This window comes from Neophocaena asiaeorientalis, unplaced genomic scaffold, assembly GCF_003031525.2.
Source record: "Neophocaena asiaeorientalis asiaeorientalis breed wild unplaced genomic scaffold, Neophocaena_asiaeorientalis_V1.1 scaffold105, whole genome shotgun sequence".
In the NCBI taxonomy this organism is placed as follows: Eukaryota; Metazoa; Chordata; class Mammalia; order Artiodactyla; family Phocoenidae; genus Neophocaena; species Neophocaena asiaeorientalis.
In genome coordinates this window covers 3,625,372-3,650,834 of record NW_020172162.1, presented here as the reverse complement: position 1 = coordinate 3,650,834, position 25,463 = coordinate 3,625,372, and the positions used below count along the sequence as shown (strand labels likewise).

Here is a 25,463-nt window from a genome sequence, read left to right as displayed (position 1 = left end):
CATTAAAGCTAAAGAACTGAACTATATGGTAGCACCCACAAATGCTCTTTAAATGAAAATCTTTTTTTAAATGCCATCAGCTGATTTGCAAAAGAACCCTTGTAACCTAAAGTACACCAATTTGTTCAGTTTACTAGTATAATTAAGCCTTTTAAGTACCTAAATAATAAACAAGTGTGGGGGGCAGAGTTTAAACCTCTACAACTAGCATAAGAAATGGCTCAATTTCTGATTATAACAGAATTTGAAGATGCAAATGACTTTTTAATGTTGCATGCATTCAAGCAACAAGCATTTCTAAGTGCCTATGTGTGTCAGTGGGAGACAAATGACAGGAGGCAATTTCTCCAGCAAATCCTTCCAGTTCACTCACTCCTGATATTCGAATTCTGGACTAGCTTAGGTGAAGATAAGCTAGGTGTGACCTACTCCAGTCCACCACTTGTTCAGAGGGATGTCCAGGACTTAAGCATAATTCTCAAACCTACCTGGAGTTTATCAAAAGAAGGATGTGGAAAATATTCCTCAGTCTGAACCTAGTTGAGGTTCTGAATTTGAGGGATTAAAGTGGCCTTCCAGGCTTCTCCTGGATTTTCAAAGAACTGACACTATAGAGGAAATGAGAACACAAACATGTCCACAGAGAAGCAAGTGAATATAAAAACTCACAGAGGGCTTCCCTGGTGGCGCAATGGTTAAGAATCCGCCTGCCAATGCAGGAGACACGGGTTTGAGCCCTGGTTTGGGAAGATCCCACATGCCGTGGAGCAACTAAGCCCGTGCACCACAACTACTGAGCCTGCGCTCTAGAGCCCGCAATCCACAACTACTGAGCCCATGTGCCAGAACTACTGAAGTCTATGTGCCTAGAGCCCATGCTCCGGAACAAGAGAAGCCACGACAATGAGAAGCCCACGCACCACAACGAAGAGTAGCCTCTGCTCACCTCAACTAGAGAAAGCCCGTGCACAGCAATGAGGACCCAACGCAACCAATAAATTAATTAATTAATTTTTTTAAAAAAACAATAAAACTGACAGAGACACCTATGCTCTCACACAGACATATGGATAGGCTCACAGCCACCAGGACAACTGCCTTCAGAGTCAGCAGAGAATTATTTTGTGAATCTTCAGTGATTGCTTTGTTATTCATTCAAATCTTCATGTTTTTTTCATTTATTCCAGAAACATGGATTGAGCATTGATCACCTACTTTGTATCAGGCAGTGAGCTAAGTTCTGCAGACCTACAAGATCCAGAAAACAATGACATGGTATTTACTAAAGGAGCATGTGGTCACCAGATGGGCCATGTGAGACAGGCTACAGTAAAAGGATGGGGGGACAGGCAGCCTTAACAAAGACCCAAAGGCAAGAGAAGGCCCCAGTCTTGTCTAACAATCTTCAAGTAGCTTGTCACAGCTGCTGCTTTTATTGCCAGCAGAGAACAAAGACAGATGAGGCTGGCAAGAGACAGGGACATACACCTTAATTAACCTTAATTATACCTGTATCCTTGGCTCCATGGATACATAGTACATAGTGAGGACCAACTCTTCTTGTTGTTGTTGAACTGAATTTATATATGATAATTCCAGGCATTCTGATAAACAAAGAGATACATTTTCTAGCTAAGCATGATAAATTTTTCTGTAAAATGAAAAATCATTTGCTTTTCCCAGCTACACAATAGAACTTCTTTCCCCAGTGCTCACCTTGAAGATGTATTAATCTCCTAAAGGACAAGAAGACACTTGGCTAATTATTTCCCCAGTATGTAAAATGGACACATTACCTGGAAAAGACAAACTGCTGAACATGGGGTAAGATTAAGTCCAATGTACATAGAACTCAGAAACATCTGGCATTCATGAAAAAGATTTAAGGCCAAGAAAACTCAGCTCATGAGATTCCAGAAAGAGGAAAGAAGTTTCATCGCTAAAAACCTCTTACTAAGATATTCCCTATGTCTTGCTGAGTACTTTTTGAGCTAATAATACCCCTTCCTCACTCAGTCTATTCGTAAAAAGCAAATGCTGAACTAGTAGAGTCTAGAATTATATTATCAGGAAAAGTTATAATTTCCTCAAAATTATTTTCTTAAATCAACTAACCTGTTGAAATATCTCACAGTTACACTTAAAAATATTTTTATTATGGAATATTATAAACACGCTAAATTGGAGAAAATATTGAATACCTGGTTACCTGCCACTCAGCTTTATCAAATCTTTATATTTTGAAATATTTATTCCAAAATTTAATAACACATTAGATAGAGTTGAAGCCCCCCCTTTGTGCCCTTCTTGCTCAGAGTTAACAATCCTAATTATGAAGTTTATCATCTCAACATTCCATTTTAAAAAATACGTTCTGATTTACTTATCTATTTTTGTGGCATCTGCTAGTTATCACCCCAAAACAGACTCTTCTTTGTCCATTTTTCTACTAAGTTGTTTGATTTTTTTTTCTATTTTTGGTAGGAGTTCTTTATATATTCTAGATATATATAGTCAATTATTATAGTCAATCTATTAGTCAATTACTTTTGATGCAAATATTTTCTCCCAGTCTGTGGTCTGCCTTTTCACCTTTCTATGGTGCTTACTGTTGACTAGAAGTTTTAAATTTTAGTAGAGTCAAGTGTATCCAACTTTACCTTTATAATTTAAACTTTCATATCTTGTATAAGAGAGTCTTCCTTTCCCCAGGTTCACAAAGATAACCCTCTATATTTTCTTCAAGAAGTTTTAAAATTTCACTTTAAACTTAGAACACTGACACTATGGAATTTATGTTTATGTTCAGAGAGGTAGGTACCTAATTTTATTTTCCTTTTCACAAAGATCATCAACTGTCTCATCCCTGCTTACTGACTAGACCATCTTTTTCCCACTGATTTTCAGTGTCAACTCAATGGTATATCAAGTCTCCATGTATCTCCTAGACTTCCTATTTTGTTCCATTTGTCTGTTTGTCTATATAATAAATCAGTGAATAGTTCTGTCGACTAGAGGCAGGTATACATAAAGGGAAGTAATGAAAAATCAGATTGGAAAGCTAGACTAAGTACAGTTCCAAGAGAACCTTGAATACTATTAATGGTCTCCCACCAGCCCTCAAATCTAGTCAGGAAGCAGTCATCCATCTATAGCAGGGGTTGGCAAATTATGGCCTATAGGCTAAATCCAGTCTGACATCTGTTTGTCTAAATAAATATTTATCAGAATACATTTATTTTTGAATTATCCATAGCTACTCTGACTACAATGGCAGAACTGAATAGCTATGACAGAGATCATATGGCCCCCTAACCCTAAAAGATTTCCTACATGGTCCTTTACAGAAAATATTTGCCAACCCCTGATCTAGAGACCTGACCAGAATCTCAGCATAGATTCCATGGCTCTAATGCCTCCTTATGGCCTACATAATTCTGCTGCCATAACCAAAGTAGTCATTTTTGGTGGACAATGACAGATAAAATTCCTATCTCAGACATTATAAAATAGGGCTATACCCCTTTTCTTTAAATTTATTTTAAGGAATTTATAAAAGACATTCTCATCTGGCAAGGGGGTGGTGGGGGAGAACTGGATGAAGGTGGTTAAAAAGTACAAACTTCTAGTTATAAATAACAGGGATGTAATGTACAACATGATTAATATAATTAACACTCATGTATGTTATATGTGGAAGTTGTTAGGAGAGTGAATCCTAAGAGTTCTCATCATAAGAAAAAAGTATTTTTTTCTTTCTCTTTTATTTTGTATCTACAGGAGATGATGGATATTCACTGGACTTGTATGGTAATCATTTCATTATGCATGTAAGTCAGATCAGTATGCTCTATACCTTAATTATACAGTGCTATATATCAAATATATCTCAATAAAACTGGAAGAAAAAACTCAAAAAAAAAAGACATTCTCATCTACGTTGACGGCATAATTTTACCTTCAGAACCATGACAAAACTTAAAATGTAATTGGATACATTTGTTAATTATTCTGGAGACTGAAGCAGGCCCATTACACTCTCTCAAATTTCAGATTTTAAATGAGTCTTTGGCATGTGTTAGTTCTCAAAAAACAATGCAGTTTGACTCACTTCCTTACAAATAATGCTGTCATTGGGTTAGGACATAATCTTTTGTTTCGGCTTTCATAAAAATTTGATACAAGAAAATATTCATTTAAAAATATTTCTGGTCTTTAATAAAGCTGTAGCTATAGATGTCTATTTCATACTCAGTGTTGCTTATGATGTTCTGAAGGATAAATTACCAGGAAACAGGGAGGCTTTACCTAAATCACACTGCTCAACCTACTTCACCTATAGGAAATGCCAATTCTAAGAAGAGGAACGGAGAGTGTAAGTTCTCACTTCCTTAGCTGGGGGAGAGAAGGGAGGAACTGAGGAAAAACCAGCAAACTGCCTAGTCTTGGATAAATAACTGAAGGGACCCAGACAATAGGCCTCCTGCATCTCCTGAGAGAAAATTCCACAGCCCAGCATTCCAGGTATCCTATTCATGGCCTCCAGGTGCTAGAAGCCAGATCACAGAAAGCACGAAGACCTTAGATGAGCCGGATTCAAGGCAGCACAGGTCGTCTCTACCTGCTATATGCATTGTTCTTGGCAGAGTGAGGAGAGGTATCCAAATAAAAGACCATAGGTTGTAAAAGGAAGTTTGAAATAATAATTTCTCATGAGGGAAAAGCAAAATTATTTTGTGAAGAACAGGAGAAAAGGAAAAGGAATTTTGTTCCCCACTCCTCTTCCCAATTCCCAGGTCTCTCTGGCTATGGTTTCTCCTCCCCAGAGATGAAAAAACCTGGCTGCCTGTATACACCTGATTAATGGAAACAGAGACTTTCAGAGTAGCTCCACACTCTTTAATTCTCTCCCTCCATGACTCTAGAAATGCTTGATTTGGCTGTGTAAAAGTAATTCTAGTTATAGTGATTTACATGAACTACTTACTTACCATTTATGCCTAATTACCTCACAGCACAATAACAATTATGCATACATTAAATGTGTCAGATTAACCTGGCTATAAGTTTTATTTGATAACAAAAGTAAAGTATTCATAAATGCTTATTCTTTATAGTTTGTTGCTCATATAGCATAGTCATCTGCTCATAACTTTTTCAAATTTTTACTAAAGAAAACATTTTTATGTAGGTAGGTGAAAGCAGCCTAATAGTCTGCCACCAATTTTTTCTCACTGACTAATAATTCTGGCATTTTGTGAAGAAGGTGCATTTTATTCTAACATTATGGCTTACCCTTACAGAAAGTTTCTTAGGAGTACAATTTTTTTTAACAAGTCCACCAAAATGAATATTTAAACATCTGCATCAAAATCAAATGCCCATATATGCTAACTGAAATAAGTCAGACAAAGACAATACTGTATGTTCTCACTTACACGCAGAATTTTTAAAAAGCGTAATTCATAGGATGGTGGTTACCAAGGGCTGTGGGGTAGGGGAAATGGTGAAATACTGGTCAAAGGGTACAAACTCTCAGCTATAATATGAATAAGTTCTGGGAATCATGGTGACTATAATTAACAATACAGTATTATATACTTGAAAGTCGTTAAAAAAGTAGATCTTAGGGGCTTCCCTGGTGGCGCAGTAGTTGAGAGTCCACCTGCCGATGCAGGGGACATGGGTTCGTGCCCCGGTCCAGGAGGATCCCACATGCCGCAGAGCGGCTAGGGCTGTGAGCCATGGCCACTGAGCCTGCACGTCCGGAGCCTGTGCTCCGCAACGGGAGAGGCCACAGCAGTGAGAGGCCTGCGAAAGAGTAGATCTTAAATGTTTTTACTACAAAGAGAAACAGTAATTATGTGAAGGGATATAGGTGTTAACTAACTTTATTATGGTAATCATTTTGCAATGTATACAGGTATCAAATCATCACATTGCACACCTTAAACTTACATATGTTATCTGTCAATAATATCTCAATAAAGCTGGGGGAAAAATCAAATGTCCATGAAATTATAAACCCTATTTACCAAAATCAAGAACTCTACATACTAACAAAGTTCCACTGCTGGAAAACCTAACAGTCCAAAGTTTCCTTCTCTGATAATCAGCATATCAGTCTTTATTTGTAGAAGAAGTAGGTCTGTGGCACCTTTAGAATCTTCAAAACTAAAGCTTTTATATATGTTTTATTCAAATTACATTTGATATTTGGATCTTTTTCAATGTTTGAAAAACATTGAAAAACAATGATTTGGTGGGCTAAAGAAACTATAGGACAAATACTATCATAAAGAGATGTCGATCCATTTACTAAACATTCATTCACATATGCATTGGGATTTAACAAATATAAGCTTTCATTAGACACATTTGAAACTACCTGACTTGTCAAATTTCCTCCTTACATAAGAATTACCCAATAAAACCAGGGCCTCTAGACAGAAAGTACTGCATTTACCTACTGCTAAATAGCTATCTATTTACTAGGCAAATCCAGCATAGCCAATTTATAAATCAAAGGTGGAAGTATGGGAAAATACCCTTAAGAAGAGCCAAATAATAATTTTAAAGAAAAAAATAGGTTGTTGAATTGGCAACCAGATAAGTTAATTTAAGGAATATTTTATTAAGGAATGGAAGTTCACCACCCCCTGTAAGATGAGCCCTAGGGATGATACAGAGTGGGGAGGAGGAAAAGGACTGTATTTCCAAAAGGGAGAGGGCTAGAAAGGGAATAAGATACAACAGTCATGAGAGAAATTTAACTTTCAGATAACAAAAAAAAAATCTGGTAAGTAAAACATCTTGTTTCCTGGCTGTGATACATAACAAAGTTGTTATTTTATTTGGAAGACCTCCTGTATTGCAAACTATAATTAGGTATGCAGTACCTAAGCAATCTGTATTTTCCAAACTTTTTGCTTCTTGACTCACCCATCAACTTTTGGAAACACAGGAAAAAGAGAAAAGGTTGGCCATCAAAAGGGATAATTCATCATTATTTCCCATAACCATTGTTCTGGATTAGCTAACACACTCTGGCTCCCACACTCACAGTCCACTTCTGAGGGAAACCACCCTGCTCACGGGAGCCCTGGATGGCACCTTATACAGAGATCCAATCTTTGTGCTAACTAGCAGCCTCTGGAAAACTGGTGTGAAAGCTCTGCCCAAACAGGGATGAAGTGTTTCGGTGGACTGTCAGATTTTTACTCAGGAATTTAAACCATGGATACAAGAAAAGAACCGAGAAGCTGGTAGAATGAACAGAAGTGGGTAAGGGCATGGGGAAAAGGAACAAAGAGTAAGCAGATTATGTGAATGGCAGGGTTCTGGAGAATCAATGGGTACCTCCTACTACAAGTCATCAAAGCTTTCAGAGCCACTAACACTGCTGAAAGCTGGCACAGGCTCTGTGAGGCCTGGCTGAGCGATGGAGATGCCCTTCATTGCTATTTTCTTATGTAATCTTATTCTACATCTCCATTTCTCTCTCAGACCTAAATAATTCTCTATTCCTTTTAACCAAAAGATGTTAACACGATGGCAGCCTTTTCCTTATATAAAAATAAAACTATTTCATTATACTCTGAAGTGCTTTTTAAAACGTAAAATTACTTTCAGTAGAGTTTTTAAATAAAGTACTACTAACACATTGTTATACAATACCTTTCTTATAAAGATCTTATAATAAAAGAATATTTGTGTAGCGGGGTCGGGGGAGGAGGTTTGGTCAGTCAGTTAAAGGAAAAGTAGTTTCTTAGGTTGAACAATATTCTAACTCTTATAACTATTAATACCCCTCATGATTTGAGGATGACACCACTGATGACAATGGCTTCTACAGCAGGATAAGGAATGGGAGTTTTCCTGGTGTCTCAGAATTTCAGCAAAAACTCAAAGCTGAGGACAAGGGGAGACAGGTCCCCCTACACACTAAAGAGAGGCACTAATTGTATCCATGCAGGAATTACTTAAAAAGAGAAAAAAAAAAGTCAAAAAACAGCCCTAAAACCAAAGTAATCAAGGCAGAAAGCTGTTAGCTGGGTAAAGAATTCTGTGGCATTTCCCCCAGATGAACCTCATGCCAAGTGCAGGGGGTCCCCAAGAGAAACATCCAAGGAGATTAGCATTAAGGAAAAAATGGGGTGGATACTCATTTAGGTGAGAAAATCTACAGACAGCTACCAAAGCAGGGTGTGAAAGAACTCATGGAATAACTTGACACGTGTCCCCAGGAGTATAGGGGTGCACAGGACAAAGACAGACACTGGTGCTTGCTTCTTATATCTGCAGAAGTCCAAGGGCAGGAGACTGACTGAAGCTGCCCATGCAGAAGGGGTTGGAGAAATGAGATGTTATACTTCCCGTGGCCTAAGTAGATGCCATAAAGGTGACCTGGTTAGCGCTGTCCCGAAAGGACCCCTCTAAGAAGGCTAAGTGCAAGGGCAAGGCCGTCTCAGCCCCACGTAGTGGTGTGAGGTGTTCCGTTAGAGTCGTAAGAGGTCAGTCACAGAGTGGAGCAGCAGGGAGGTCCTCATGGGAGTCCTGAAGAATCCACCCAGTGCCCCTCACAGAAAGCTAGCATGTCAGCATCTACCACACAAAAGGCCCTTAACTGGTCACTTCAGACTCTGCTGTTTCACTCTAATCTTCTATCCCCCTCATTCTGAGCCTAGAGAAGCCAAGCGAGCAGAGAGAGGAGAAGAGAGAGAAGAACAAGGCACCCCCTCTTCTCTGCTGCTGATCCTGGGCCAGGCCTAACCTAGAGGGAGGGAGAAGCTTTGAAATGCACACAAGTTTTCACTTTGACTGGTATTTAGGGTTTTTTTTTTAAATACCTCAATATGAAGCTATCTGAATCCCGCTGAAGGTGAAAGAAAGCTATGGCACATCAAGAGGTCAGAAATGGGGATCCAACAGAGCTTGTTTAAAGGAACTGGTAGGAAATTTTCAAGCTCTTTCATCATTGTACCCAACTGCATTTAATCCATTTTTTAAATGCTTACATTTTTAACTGTTCAATCTTTAATGTCACACAAACCTTACCTTAGAAAAAAGGCCTTCTGCCTCTATACTGTATCCTTTGAGGTCCTCATGTAATTCCTGCAAACACTGTATGACTCTTCTTTGATGTTCATCGTCCTTTAGCTCACGAGCTTTGATCAGAAAGTCACAGAGGTCCAGTGGTCCATGGCAAACAGCTAAAGCTTTTGAATAAACCTCTGTAGCAGCAGTTGGAGACATACTCTTGGCTGTCTGAACTGTATAGGCTATAAACAAAAATATATATAAAATTCTAGACTTTCTGAAATGAAGATATTTCATAGTGCTCTACATTATTTCTTAATGGCCACATTAAAAATTTAACCAGTTATAATTATATTTGAGCAGTTGTTATAAATATCACTTTGATGAAAATAATAATATAAAACACATTTTATAACATAAATATATTTATAAATGTCTCAGTTTAATAAACCCCAAACTCATAAGCTATCACTACAACCCCTCTTCCAGGAAGAATGGAATGTCTGCTTTGCCTCCACTCCAATGAATGAGCCACCTTGGTTCGTCACATCCTTCTTCACAGCAGGGGTGGTACATTTCTTTGCATTAGGCCTAAATCTGGTTCTTCAGTAAGAAGACAGAGACTTAGACACTAGTCACAAAGGGTTTTCTACTGCCTCTTTATTCGCTGTCTAAAACAACACAGCATTCAGATGTTACCACATTGAATTCAGCACACTGCTTGCGAAGACTCCTTCCCTTTTCCATCACCTTTAGGTTGAACACAAAGAGTTGAGACACAACAGAGTGTCTGTTTCAAAGCAGGGAGGTGTGTTAATCCTTTTTTTAGCTTCTTGGGGAAGAAAATTGATTGTCTGTGGTAAGGTCCAGTTATAACTCCATTCCTTATCTGGGGCAGGTTCAGTGAGCAGCAAACTGGCACATTTTTAGACAAAGATTTTACAAGGGTATTTTGCCATTGTTTCTCTTGTTCCACTGAATACCATGTTTCCTTTATTTCAATAATATGAAAACTACGTAATTTAGGAAAAGAATTAACAGTCACAACATTATTTCCATCATTTTCTAAAAAAGGAAAAAAAAAATCCTTAAATATACCATGACTGTTGGGGATAGGGCAGAGCTATCCTCTAATAACTGCTCTCCCTTTTTCTGAATAAAGGTTTTAGCTGGGTGCAAGGCTGCCGAGTGAAATATTCCATATCCTGGCCTCTCTGGCAGCCAGGATGGTCATGTGAACAATGGGATATAAGCTGAAATGTGTGCAGCTCCACTCTGGAGCACTTAAAGGGAAAGGGTGAATCCCACTCCTCCCCTTCCCTTCCCTCCCTCTGACTGGAAAGAAAGTGCCATGACTGCAGCTGGAAGAGCCAACCTGGCAAGGAGAGGCGCACAGAATGCTGAGCAAAGCAGAGCAAAGTTCCCTAACAATGCTGAGCTGCCAAACCAGCTCTGGACCACCTGCCGGGATTTTTATGTAAAATAAATGTCTATCTTGCTTTTCAAGCAGTGTATTTTAGGGTCTCTTTGTTACGGAGGCCTAAATTGTACCCTAACTAATACAGGGGGCTTACAGCCTGCAAAAGAGAACCGGACTAAGGGTCTCTTGGAACCCTAAGCCTCATAGGACCAAGAACAAGGCTTGGGTTCATGTTGAAGCTGGAGGCATAGGTTGAGAGTTCCATAAGGTTTCCAGCAATTTGAGATGTCTACCAGAGTGGTATAAGAAACATATTTGCCCTTGGTCCACAGTCCCTAGTACGGAGCTCATAAAACCCTTGGAATTTCCTAAGTGATAGAGTGCTTTCTGTTTATCATAATGAGCCTCTTTCCATCCCACATATGCTAATGAACGTAGGGTAGGGCCCCAAGATAACCTCAGGACACGGCTGGTCCCCAGAAAGACCAAGTGCTTAGAAAGTTGGAACTTGCAGCCCCACCCACCAACTTGGGAGGGCAGGGGAGGCTGGAGATTAAATTCTATAACCACTTTTTTTTTGTATTTGAATACTCAAAGCAGCAGCTTTATTTATAATATTTAACAGCTGAAATGAACCCAAATGTCCATCAATTGATGAATGGGTTAACGATGGTATATCCACACAATGGAATATTACTCAGAAGTAAAAAGGATTAAAACTACTGATAAATATAACAATGTAGATGAATCTTAGAAGTATTACACTAATTGAAAAAAGCCAGAAGCAAAATTTAATTGTATATGACTACAGTATACAAAGTTCTAGAAAAAGCAAAACTTTTCTAGTGGAAGAAAGCAGATCAGTGGTTTCTAGAACCCAGGAATAGGGTTATAGGATTGGTAGCAAAGGGGTAGGAGCAAATTTTAGGGGTGATGGAGATATTCTATATTATGATTATGATGGTGGTTACATGACTGTATACATTTGTCATAACTCATTGACTTGTTCACCTAAAATCATGAACGTTATTTGTATATAAATTGTACTTCAATAAAGGTTTCACAGGAAAAAGGGAAACTTTGGGCTATAGATGCTGTTTTACAAGTTAGCTTTTAAAAATTATAGGGCTTCCCTGGCGGCACAGTGGTTAAGAATCTGCCTGCCAATGAAGGGGACACGGGTTCGAGCCCTGGTCCAGGAAGATCCCACACGCTGCAGAGCAACAAAGCCCATGCGCCACAACTACTGAGCCTGTGCTCTAGAACCCATGAGCCGTGACTATTGAGCATGCGTGCCACAACTAGTGAAGCCCTCATGCCTAGAGCTCATGTTCTGCAACAAGAGAAGCCACCACAGTGAGAAGCCCACGCACCGCAACAAAGAGTAGCCCCCACTCACCACAACTAGAGAAAGCCTGCGTGCGGCAACAAAGAGCCAACGCAGCCAAAAATTAATTATATAAGTAATTTTAAAAAATTATATGTTTACATGCTTCTATAAACACTCTTGAACAATAAGATATGGAGGGCTTCCAGGATTGTGAAAACATCAAGGTGCCAGGAAGGTGACATACCCAGAGAGGGCACGGAAGCTCCACACCCCTGCTCCTATCCCTTGCCCTGTGCATCTCTTCCATTTGTCTGTTCCTGAGTTCTATGTACCCTTTATAATAAACTGATAAACATAAGTAAAGTGTTTTTTCTGATTTCTATGACCATTACTAGTAAATTATCAAATTTAGCTAAGTATCAACCCACTAAATTTGTAGTCAGACGTGCGGAAGTGTGGGTAGCTTGGGCAGCCCATTTGCAGCTGGCCTCTGAAGTGGGGCCACTTTTGTGGGATTGGCCCTTTAACTTGGGGGATCCGATGCTACCTCCAGGTAGATAGTGCCAGAACTGAACTGACGGACAACCATTAGTGTTGGAGGATTTGAGAACCTCACAACCAGGGAAAATGCTCTTTTCCACTCCCTGGAATCAACCAAGTAAGAAACCTAAGATAATGCTAATTTCCTTCTCCTCCATCCCACAAACCCTTTCCCCAGCCCTCAACCAGGTCTTCAGCCAATCAATCATCAGTGCTACTCAATTTTACATCCTAAATACTCTCTAATCCATTCCCTCCTCCCCTCTTCACACAACCACTCCAGCTGGGCCTCTTATTGTCTCTGGCTTGGCCTCCCTGTCTCTGATCACCTCCCGCCTCACATTTACCATGACCACACCACAATCTCTAAAAATATCTTCCATCAACTACAGGGATGATCTTGCTAAAATCTCAACGTGATTTTATCAATATTTTGCTTAAAATTCATCTCATTGTTTAAAGGCGTGGTTTTCTTTTTTTTTTTTTAAGGGAAACAGTTTTTTTTTTTTTTTTGGCTGTGCCAGGTCTTAGTTGCAGCACGCAGGATCTTTAGTTGCAGCACGTGGGATCTAGTTCCCTGACCAGGGATTGAACCCGGACCCCCTGCACAGGGAGCACAGAGTCTTAGCCACTGGGCCACCAGGGAATTCCCTAAAGGAGTGGTTTTCAAATGCAATTTTAACAGCAGCACCTTTTTCTATACAAAACTTTCCATCGGATCCCAAATTTATTTGAGAAAAGAAGAGGGGGTAACAAAGTCCTGACCTCTTCACATTTCCCTCATTCCCAAGCCCATATCACCCCATTTCCAAATCAGCCCCTAAGGCCACTTCCCCACCGTATAGGATCACATTAAGTAAGAATAGTGTGCAGAAAAGAGTTAACACAGCAGGCCTGAGACTACCGTCCTTAGCAATGCCTGCTTGCAAAAATGGGCCCTTGACTGGGAACTTGGGTTCCCACCATTCCCGGAAATGGTAAGAGTGACTCACTGTGCCTAAATGTTTGTATCGTATACAATGTGATTTATGCTGAACACCTAGTTTCCTTCTATAAGTCTGTAATTTTGGCACATGCTAGGCAGAGGGTGCCTTTGTAACCACGGCTCAACTCTAGGCATTGAGCCTATAATGAGCTTCCCTAATAGACAACATTTCACACCTGTTGTCACAGTAAGTTGCTGGAAGAATTAAGCATGTTCTGTTTGACTCTCCCGGGAGAAGACGCTTGTAAGCTTGTGCCTAATTTTCTCTGAACGTTGTCCCACATGCATTTTCCCTTTGCTACTTGTGCTCTGTATCCTTTCGCTATGATAAATCGTAGCTGTGAGTATAACCATATGCTGAGTCCTCTGAGACTTCCTAGTAAATCACCAAACCTGGGGGTAGTCTTGGGGATTCCCAACACAGATAGTGTCCTCATTCTGAGGTTCAAGGAATACATAATAGGGGTGCAGCCTGCATTTTCAGACTACTCCCCCTCTACTGTTCAAAATGCATCTATTTTTTCGATACAAGAAATGACTGAGTACCACACCACATGTAATGGGTAATAGGGAATATCAAAGTTGACTTGTTTTTTGGGTTTTTTAAAAAATTAATTAATTAATTTATTTTTGGCTGCATTGGATCTTTGTTGCAGTGTGCAGGCTTCTCTTGCGGAGCACAGGCTCTAGGCACGTGGGCTTCAGTAGTTGTGGCTCGCAGGCTCTAGAACACAGGCTCAGTAGTTGTGGAGCACGGGCTTAGCTGCTCCGCAGCATGTGAGATCTTCCCAGACCAGGGATTGAACCTGTGTCCCCTGCATTGGCACGCGCATTCTTAACCACTGCGTCACCAAGGAAGTCCCAAAGTTGACTTGTTTTAAGTGCGGGTGGAAGAACAAAAAAATTGCAGCAGTAACGTATCAAGATCAACTGGAAATAGCAAGTAAAATGAATTTGGGTACAGAGAAAATGGTTATGAAACTATTCTAAGTGGGAATAATACAGGCCCAAATTAGGATGGCAACAGCAAAAATGTTAGGAAGCGGGGTAGAATGGAAAATGCAAAGGTAGATTCAATAATGTGGGTTGCCTTCTAGTCAAACTGGATTGCTCACCATATCTCAAACATTTTCCATTCTTTCATTTCATAGCCATGCCTTTGTTCACAATGGTCCCAACTGGAGAGCCTCCTCCTCCAACCCTCTGCCAGCCTAATTTCTCCTCCACAAATCTCAACTCACCCTCAGCTCCCTACCACCAGATTTGCAAACTCACCTGTATCTACCCCATTCTCTTTTCTTTCCGCAGTTACAGCTTAAGAGCTATTTCTCTTTCCATCAAGGGCTATTAATGCCTTCACTCACCCTCTAATCAGTGGATTTCAATTTTTTGGAAAAAAAATCATGACCCAATATACACACAAATATACATAACTGAAGAACAAGTTTCATGAAGTAATAACTAATTTAGTAAAAGTATGAAATAGTAAGAAAAAAGGATCTTTCTATGCATGATATTCTCTGGTATTTTATACACATATATTTTTATTATTTATATCTAAAGAACCACTAGATTTAGTTATACTAAATGCCTTATATGATACTTATTTACCTTTTTGGGTTTTTTCCCCATCAGAACATATGCTCTTTGAAGGCAACAGTGTGTGACATGATTGGTGCTTATTAAATATTTCTTGAATCCCCTCCCTTCTTACATTTTCAGAGATATCATTCTCTTCATTAATCACCTCTGTACTATATCATCTCCCTCCCCCTCTCTACTAGCTTTTTTCATATCAGCTCAACCCTCTCCTCTTAAAATAATAACAACAACAACAAACAACCTCCTTGACTTGACACCTGCTCTCCCTCTTTCCCTTCATAGCCAAACCACTTGAAAGAGTTGCCTTTACTTTTTCTGGCTGCCCCCTCACATCCTGCTCATTTCTCAACCCACTATAATCAAGCTTCTACTGAGATGGCTTCTGCCAAGTTCATCCAATGCCTTTTTTTTTAAATATTATTTATTTATTCATTTATTTATTTTTGGCTGCATTGGGTCTTAGCTGCAGCATGCAGGATCTTCATTGAGGCATGCAGGATCTTTCGTTGAGGCATGTGGGCTTCTCTCTAGTTGTGGCATGTGAGCTCCAGAGCCCACAGGCTCTCTACTTGTAGCACATGGGCTCCAGAGTGCATGGGCTCAGCAGTTGCTGCACGTGGGCTCTGTAGTTGCGGTGCACCAGCTAACTGTGGCGCACGGGCTTAGTTGCTCTGTGGCATGGGGGATCCTAGTTCCTCGACCAGGGATAGAACCCGTGTCCCCTGCATTGGAAGGCAGATTCTTAACCTCTGGACTACCAGGGAAGTCCCCACCCAATGCCTATTGTTGCCAAATCCAGTAGCTATTCCTCAGTCTTCATATTCCTGTTTACAGTTATAAAATATCTAATTTTTAAAGTTATTCATAGGAACCATCAGGACTGTGGGCAAAGTACATTGTTTCTATTGGGATCTGGCTTTGGAGAGGCTTAAAGTCCTTTGCTTCCACTTTTATTTTTACTAACCCAACATCTTTACTGAGTAGTTTATACTTCATTCACATTTCTCAAAAAAGAAAACCAAGTTACACTGAAGATGAGGCATCACTTCAGGCAATCAGCAGACATAAAAAGAGAATCAGAGGTTATCTAGTACTGCATATAAGAAGCTTATAAGTCGCCATTCTATCCCAACAACAAGTAAAAAGCTGAAAAATCAATGTATCTTTTCAGATCCATAAGAGAAGGAAGGACACAGGACAAACTGCTGCCCCCAAGATTGAAAAGAAAGTGATTGGTGTAAATGAACCAATTAAAAGATTGTCAGAGTGGATCAAAACCCAAGACTCAATTACATGTTGACTAAAATAAACTCACTTTAAATTCAAAGACACATACATATGAATAGTAAATGGATGGATAGAGAAGAAACTAACACAACATTGTAAAGCAATTATAATCCAATAAAGATATTTTTAAAAAACGGATGGAAAAAAGTACACCATGCTAACACTAATCAAAAGAGAGCAAGAGTAGCTATATTAATTTCAGACAGAGCAGACTTCAGAGCAAGGAAAGTTATCAGATATACAGAAGGATGTTACATAAAGATAAAAGAGTTGATTCTCCAAGAAGACATAACAATCGTTAATATATATGCACCTAACAACAGACCATCAAGTTAAACTACATGAGGTAAAAATTGATAGAACTATAAGGAAAAATAGATGAATCTACTATCATAGTTGGAGACTTCAGTACCCCTCTAGCAGAAATGGACAGATCCAGTAGGCAGAAAATCAGTAAGGACTTAGTTGAACTCAACAACACCATTAATCAACTGGCTAAACTTGACATCTATAGAATAATTCATCCAACAACAGCACAATACACATTATTCTCAAGCTCACACAGAACATTCACCAAGATAGATCATATTCTGGGCCATAGAACACACCTTACCAAAGTTAAAAGAACAGAAATCATACAATGTCTGCCATCAGACCACAATGGAATTAAACTAGAAATCAATAACAGAAAGATAAATGGAAAATTCTAAAAGATGCAGAAACTATGGGACTTCACTGGTGGCACAGTGGTTAAGAATCCGCCTGCCAATGCAGGGGACACAGGTTCGATCCCTGGTCCAGGAAGATCCCATGTGCCACACAGCAACTAAGTCTGTGTGCCACAACTACTGAGCCTGCGCTCTAGAGCCCACAAGCCACAACTACTGAAGCCAGCACGCCTTAGAGGCCGTGCTCTGCAACAAGAGAAGCCACCACAATGAGAAGCCTGCACACCTCAACGAAGAGTAGCCCCTGCTCGCTGCAACTAGAGAAAGCCCACACGCGGCAATGAAGACCCAACGCGGCCAAAAAAAAGTTTTTTTAATTTAAAAATAAAATAAAATATGCAGAGACGAAACAACACACTTCTAAATAACATGTGGGTCAATGAAGAAACCTCAAGATAAATGTAAAAATTTTTCGAGTTAAATGAAAATGGAAGCACAATTTATCAAAATTTGTGGGATGCAGCAAAAGCAGTGATTAAAGGGAAATTTATAGCAATGAATGTATATATTAGAAAGAAGAAAGATCTAAAATCAATCATCTAAGTTTCCACCTTAAGAAACTAGAAAAAGAAAATTAAATCCAAAGTAAGCAGAAGAAAAGAAATAAGAGCAGAAATCAGTAGAATTGAAAACAGGAAACCAACAGAGAAAATCAATGAAACCAAACACTGGCTCTTTGAAAAGATCAATAAAATTGATAAGCCTCTAGCCAGGCTAACAAGGAAAAAGGAGAGAGGAAACTAATTGCTAATATCAGAAATGAAAGAGGGATATCACTATAGATCCCATGGACATTAAAAGGATAATAAAGGAATACTATGAATGACTCAACCCATAAATTTGAGAACCTAGGTGAAATGGACAAATTCCTTGAAAGACACAATCAGCCAAAATTCACACAAGAAGAAACAGACAATCTAAATAGGCCTGCATCTATTAAAGAAACTGAACCAGTAATTAATAGTCTTCCAAAATAGAAAGCATCAGGCACAGATGGGTTCACTGGTGAATTCTACCAAACATTTAAAGAATTATACTAATTCTCTACAACTTCTTTCAGAGGATTAGAAGCAGAAGGAATACTTCCTAACTCATTCTATGAGGCCAGCATTTCCCTAATACCAAAATAAGACAAAGACATTACAAGAAAAGAAAACTCCACCAATATCTCTCATGAACATAGATGCAAAAATCCCTAACAAAATACCACCAAATCAAATCCAGCAATGTATACAAAGAATTTCACACTATAAACAAGTGAGAATTATCCCAGGAATGCAAGGCTGGTTCAACCTTTTTTCTTTTCTTTTTGGCTGTGCCATGTGGCATGCAGGATCTTAGTTCCCTGACCAGGGATCGAATCCATGCCCTCTACAGTGGAAGCATGGAGTCTTAACCACTGGACCACCAGGGAAGTCCCTGGTTCAACATTTTAAAATGAATTAATGTAATCCATCACATCAACAGACTAAAGAAGAAAAATCACATCATCAGATCAATAAATGCAGAAAAAGCATCTGAAAAAACTTATACACATTCATGATAAAAACTCTCAGTAAACTAGGAACAGAGGGAACTTCCTCATCTTGATAAAGAATACCTACAAAAAAACCTACAGCAAACATCATACTTAATGGTAAGAAACTAGATGTTTCCCACTAAGATCAAGAACAAGGCAAGGATGTCCCCTCTCCTCACTCCTTATCAACATAGTACTAGATAAATCCATAAGACAAGAAAAGGAAATAAAAGGTATACAGATTGAGAAGGAAGATATAAAATGGTCTGTTTCCAAATGACATGGTCATCTATACAGAAAATACAAAGAATCAATAAAATAACTCCTGGGACTAACAAGTAATTATAGTAAGGATACAAGGTTAATATACAAAAGTCAACTGCTTTCATATACGCCTTCAATGAACAAGTGGAATGTGAAATTAAAAACACAATACCAGGACTTCCCTGATGGTCCAGTGGGTAAGACTCTGTGCTCCCAATACAGGAGGCCCAGGTTTGATCCATTGTAGGGGAACTAGATCCTGCATGCATGCCGCAACTAAGAGTGCACATGCCACAACTAAGAAGTCCACATGCCACAACTAAGAAGTCCACATGCCGCAACTAAGAGTCTGCGTGCCGCAACTAAGAAGTCCACATGCTACAACTAAGAAGCCCGCATGCCACAACTATGAGCTCACATGCCACAACTAAAGATCCCACATGCCATAACAAAGGATCCTGCATGCTGCAACTAAGACCTGGAACAACCAAAATAAATAAATAAATATATATATATATATTTTTAAAAACACAATACCATTTACATTAGCACCCTCCAAAAATGAAATATTTCGGTGTAAATCTAACAAAATATGTACAAGATCTATATGAACAAAACTACAAAACTCTGATGAACAAAATCAAAGAACTTAAAAATGGAGAGATATTCCATGTTCACGTATAGGAAGACTCAATATTGTCAAAATGTCAGTTCTTCCTAACTTGATCTATAGATTCAAAGGAATCTCAATTAAAATCCTAGCAAGTTATTTTGTGGATACTGACAAAATAATTCTCAAGTTTAAATGAAGAAGCAAAAGACTCAGAATAACCAACACAATACTGAAGGAGAAAAACAAAATTGGAGGACTGACACTACTCAACTTTAAGACCTACTATAAAGCTACAATAATCAGGACAGTGTGGTATTGCCAAAAGAATAGACAAATAGATCAATGGAACATAATAGAGTCCAGAAATAGGCCCACATAAATATAGCCAATTGATCTTTGACAAAGGAGCAACGGCAATACAATGGAGCAAAGATAAGTCTTTTAAACAAATGATGCTGGGACAACTGGACATCCACATGCAAAAAAAATGAATCTAGACACAGACCTTAAACTCTACACAAAAATTAACTCAAAATGCATCATAGATCTAAATGTAAAAGAAAAAACTATAAAACTCCTAGAAGATAACATGGGAGAAATACAGGAGACATAGGAGAAACCTAGATGAGCTTGGGTATAGCTTTGACTTTTTAGATACAACACCAAAGGCACAATCCGTGAAAGAAATCATTGATAAGCTAGACTTCATTAAATTAAAAACTTCAGTTCTGCAAAAGACAATGCCATGATCTCAAAAGACAAACCACAGACTGCGAGAAAATATTTGCAAAGGACCCATCTCATAAAGGACTATTATCCAAAATATACAAAGAACTCTAAAAACTCACAACAAGAAAATAAACAATCTGATTAAAAACTGGGCCAAACGGGACTTCCCTGGTGGTGCAATGGTTAAGAATCCGCCTGCCAATGCAGGGGACACAGGTTCGAGCCCTGCTCTGGGAAGATCCCACATGCCACAGAGCAACTAAGCCCGTGCACCACAACTACTGAACCTGTGCTCTAGAGCCCGCGAGCCACAACTACTCAGCCCACGTGCCACAACTACTGAAGCCCATGTGCCTAGAGCCCGTGCTCTGCAACAAGAGAAGCCACTGCAACGTGAAGCCCGTGCACCACAACGAAGAGTAGCCCCTGCTTGCTGCAACTAAAGAAAGCCCACACGCAGCAACGAAGACCCAACGCAGCCAAAAATAAAACTAAAATAAAATAAATTAAAAAAAAAACAATTGGGCCAAAGACTTTAACAGAAACCACACCAAAGAAGATATACAGATGACAAAGAAGCATATGAAAAGATCTCCACATCATATGTCATCAGGGAAATGCAAATTAAAAGAACAATGAGAAGGAATTCCCTGGTGGTCAGCAGTTAGGACTTGGCACTTTCACAATCCCTGGTCAGGGAATGCAAGCTATGTGACAAGGCCAAAAAAAAAAAAAAAAAAAAAAAAATTAGATACCACTACACACCTATTAGAATGGCCAAAATCCAGAACACTGACAAATGCTGCCCAGTATGTGGAACAATAGGACCTCTCTTTCCTGGTGAAAATGCAAAATGGTACAGCCACTTTAGGAGACAGTTTGGCGGTTTCTTACAAAACTAAACATACTCTTACCATACAATCCAACAATCATTATCCTTGGTATTTACCCAAAGAAGCTGGAAATTTACGTCCACAAAAAAACCTGCACACACATATTTATAGCAGCTTTATTCATAATTGTCAAAACTTGGAAGCAACAAAGATGTTCTTCAGTAGGAGAATGGATAAATAAACCGGTACATCCAGACAATGGAATATTATTCAGCACTAAAAAGAAATGAGTCTATCAAACCATGAAAACACATGGAAAAAACTTAAACGCACATAACTAAGTGAAAGACCAATTTGAAAAAGCTACATACTGTAAGGTCCTATATTCTAATGATATGACATGGAAAAGGCAAAACTATTGACAGTAAAAAGATCAGTAGTAAACAAAGGGAGGGGGTAGGTAGGAAGAAGGTGTGAATAGGCAGAGCACAGAGGATTTTTAGGGTAGTGAAAATACCCTAAAATATACTGTAATGTGCATATGTGTCATTGTACGTTTGTCCATATTCGTAGAATGTACTACACCAAGAACCCCACTGTAAACTATGGACTTTGGATGATGATGCTGTGTCAATGTAGGTTCATCGACTGTAACAAATGTACCTCTCTGGTATGGGATGTTGATAACTGGGGAGTATTGATAACAGGGGACATGTGGGGGGCAGGAGGTATATGGGAAATCTCTGTAACATTCCTCTGAATTTTGCTGTGAACCTAAACTGCTCTAAAAAATATCAGTCTTTTTAAAAAGAAAAAGAAAGAGAGAATCAGTCAGGCAAGACACTCAAGGCTGAGAGATTGGCCAGCTTAGGCCTGGACAGCAGCTGTATAAATTGAATCACAAAAGACTTCTCAAAAGCTGCACTAAATTAAATCTGTTACTGCATCAGTATACACAAATTATGTGATGCTGCTGCCATATTATTTTGATTTGTATTAATTTGTCTTATTGTACTCCAAATGGACAGTGGGAAAATGCCATTCTGAAGATCCACAAACTAATCTACAAACATAAATGTAAGATTTTAGAGGCACAAAAAGTCTGCGCTGTTCTAATACCTCAATTTTGTACCTTATTTCACTACTTTCTCCTAAACGAAGTTTAAGGAAGATCCCACTATACTCCATAGCCCACTTGTTATAAGATTTACTCAATATCATGATGTCTTAGCATCTGAATAATCTATTATAACTTTCTAGATAGTATTTTAACAATTACTTCAATTTTTCTCCCCAAGGAAAATAAATGAGTTTCCCCAGGCTCTGAGTGTATTTGTTATTACTTCAATTCCCCCTGCTTCAACTTTTTTTTGAAGTGAACATAACCTCCAGATTTTATTGTCTTCACAATAAAACAAAAGATGAAGTTTAGAACTGGAGTACTTAGCCCTTTCTCTTATCTCCTCCCAGTTCAAAATGCTTGCTGGTCTTAACAGTCAGCACTCTAACTCTGCAGCACTTTCTAGGCTCAATGCATTCAAGCCTCAGCACAATCTCCATTTGTAGTTTTAGCCTTTTTTCCAGAAAAGCAGCTTAGTCTGCTTCCTGTCATAAGACCGCTTTCCCTGAGCATTCAGAGAGTCCTTGCCCTTCTTGTCCTGTGTCCCTCTGTGGGTTTAATGCTTGGCATGCTTCTTACAGTTAGTTTGGCAAGTTTCAGGGATATACGCCATGTTTGTCTGTTTGTGGGGGTGCTGTTGGCAGGGGAAGAAGCGATTTCCCCCAATATTTAAGTTTTCATCTGAAGACAGAGGTTTAGAACAAAAAAATTCTTCTGCAGTATTACAGTCTATGCTAATATGTTCCACTTAAACAGTCTCATGGCATTAGTAAGTAATATAATAGGGACTTCTCTGGTGGTCCAGTAGTTAAGACTCCTTGCTCCCAATGCAGGGGGCCCAGGTTCAGTCCCTATTCAGGGAACTAGATCCCGCATGCTGCAACTAAGATCCTGCATGCCACAACTAAAAGATCCCACACGCCGCAACAAAGATCTCGTGTGCCACAGCTAAGACTCGGCACAGCCAAATAAATAAATAGATATTTTTAAAAAAATAATAAGTAATATAATAAACCACATTTATGCTCTTCTTAATGACACATGGTAACCTATAACACAGAAAGAAGAGGCAATTCAACAGCAACAATTATAAAAGAAATTAGAAAAAGGCAAATTGTCACTAACAGCCCTAACAAGAATTGTTATGTACATGTAGGTTGTTTTTTTTTAAACAAGGTCTTGACTTGGGGTCCATGACAAGTCAACTGGCAGGGAATGGGGGGATGGTCTGAGAGCCCTCTGAAATTAAAAGAAAATTGTGTGTGTGTATGTTTTTGCATTTCTTCTGAGGTAAGATCTCTAAATATACTACAGATTCCTTCAGATTTTCAAACAAGTGAACAAAAACTGATTAAGAACCACTGTTTTAAAAATAATTGTCAAAACAGTTTTAGAAGGAAATTCTATTAATAGCAGCTCACATTTATTGAGCACCTACTGTGTGCCAGGGACTAGGTTAAGTAACTTAACATAATTATTTGTTTTACTCCTCACAATAATCCTATTATACAAATAACTTAAAAATCCATGGATATGGACTTATATATACTACCAAATGTAAAACAGATAGCTAGTGGGAAGCAGCCAAATAGCACAGGGAGATCAGCTCCGTGTGGTGCTTTGTGACCACCTAGAGGGATGGGATAAGGAGGGTGGGAGGGAGACGCAAGAGGGAGGAGATATGGGGATATATGTATGCATATGGCTGATTCACTTTGTTGTAAAGCAGAAACTAACACACCATTGTGAAGCAATTATACTCCAATAAAGATGTTAAAAAAATAATAATTAAAATAAAAATCCATGGATAAATCTGTTCATTGATTCATTCACTCAGGTTTCTTGAGAACCAACTATAGCTCAGGCACTATTCATGCCACTGGTGAAACAACAATTAAAAACAAATTTCTTTCCTTATGGAGCCTTCCCTCCAGTCAAGGGGAAGAGAGACAAAAAATTAAATAAAGAGCAACAACAGATCACATAATAATCAGTATGCTGGTGAAAATAAAACAGAGTGATATCCTAGGACCTCTGACCAACAGCATGGCATCCCCAGGGAGCTCAACAGAAGTACAGAATCTCAGGCCCTACCCTAGGGGTCTGAATCAAAAGTTGCATTTTTAACAAAATACATAGGTGTTTCATATGCACACTGAAGACTGAGAAGCACTATGCTAGGGAATGACTGAGGACTCCTATAGATTATGAGGAAAAGCTTCCCTGTGGAAGTGACATAAGTTGACACCTGAATGCCCAAAGGAGTCAGCCCAGAGGAAGATCTGGGAGAACTTCCCAGGCAGAGCAAAGAGCTCTGGCAAAAACCCTAAAGTGAAAATGGAAATAAGCTTCACGTTTTCAAAGAAAGAAAAGAAAGTCTACGTGGCTGATTTAAATGAACAAGGTGGAGTATGTTACAAGGTGAAGTTGGAAAGGAGAAGAAGGACCAGATCATGTAGGGTCTTGTAAGCCAAGGTAAATAGTGTGAATGTGATAGGATTACGATCAAGTAGAAGGTTTTGATCAGGGGTGTGTCACAATTTGTTTTTTAAAAGATTAATCCATTTGTAGAAAATAAGATAATAGAAATTCAAAAGGAAAGCTGAAATGGAGGAATAGTATGATATTCAATAATGCTATTATATATTATATATAATATACATATATTTTTATATATGTATGTATTTTTATATTGTATGGTATTCAATAAAACTATTATACATATATATATAATACATATATATGTAAATTTTTTTAAGTGGAAGCAGAGAGACTAGTTAGGAAACTCTTAACAATAGTACAGTTCAGAGATGTCTATGATTTGGACCAGAGAGTTAGCACTGCAAGTTGCAGGTTAAGTAAACTGACCAAGATCATATAGTTAATAACAACAGCAGCAACAATTGCTAACCTTTAGTGGGTACTCACTAAGTGCCAGGTACTTTTCTAAGCACTTTACATACCTTCATTCATTTAATCTTCACAACCACCCTATGATGCAGGTACTAACATATTCCTACCTTAAAGGTGAAGACACTAAGGCACAGAGGGACTAAGTAAGTAACCTGTCCATGTTCCCATAGCTAGGCAGTGGCAGAGCCAGCATTTGTACCTACAGGTCCAGCAGGGAGGCAGGATGTTATAGTGGAAGCAGCATGGGCTCCGGAGTCATACCCTCCAGATTTATCTCCTGACTCCACCATTTTGACTCTGGATCATGGCAGCTTGGGCACATGATCACCATCCTAGCCAACGATGCCTAAGAGGAAGTCAGCTTCTGCCAAAGTTTCTCCTGATACTCTTCAAAAGGAGACCAGGACAGAAACTCATTCCTTCCTGCCTTTGTACTTTTACCTGTGAAATTAAGATAGCTGGACTGCTGCAAGCACCTTAAGAACATGAGGGGAAATGCTGCTCACACACTGAGGACAACAATAATCTTGATATATGTTGT

General features: G+C 39.0%; 1 protein-coding gene and 1 pseudogene across 3 annotated transcripts in view; both read right to left on the bottom strand.

Moving 5' to 3' along the window:
* AFG1L (AFG1 like ATPase) overlaps positions 1 to 25,463 on the bottom strand; it is a 188,324-nt gene that overhangs the window by 148,326 nt on the left and 14,535 nt on the right. For all 3 annotated transcript variants that reach the window (XM_024755879.1, XM_024755884.1, XM_024755892.1), the window contains exon 2: positions 9,058 to 9,281. In XM_024755879.1, the coding sequence (XP_024611647.1) occupies positions 9,058 to 9,281 (224 nt within the window). The remainder of the gene's footprint in view (positions 1 to 9,057; positions 9,282 to 25,463) is intronic.
* LOC112406879 (60S ribosomal protein L36a-like) lies at positions 22,318 to 22,622 on the bottom strand (annotated as a pseudogene).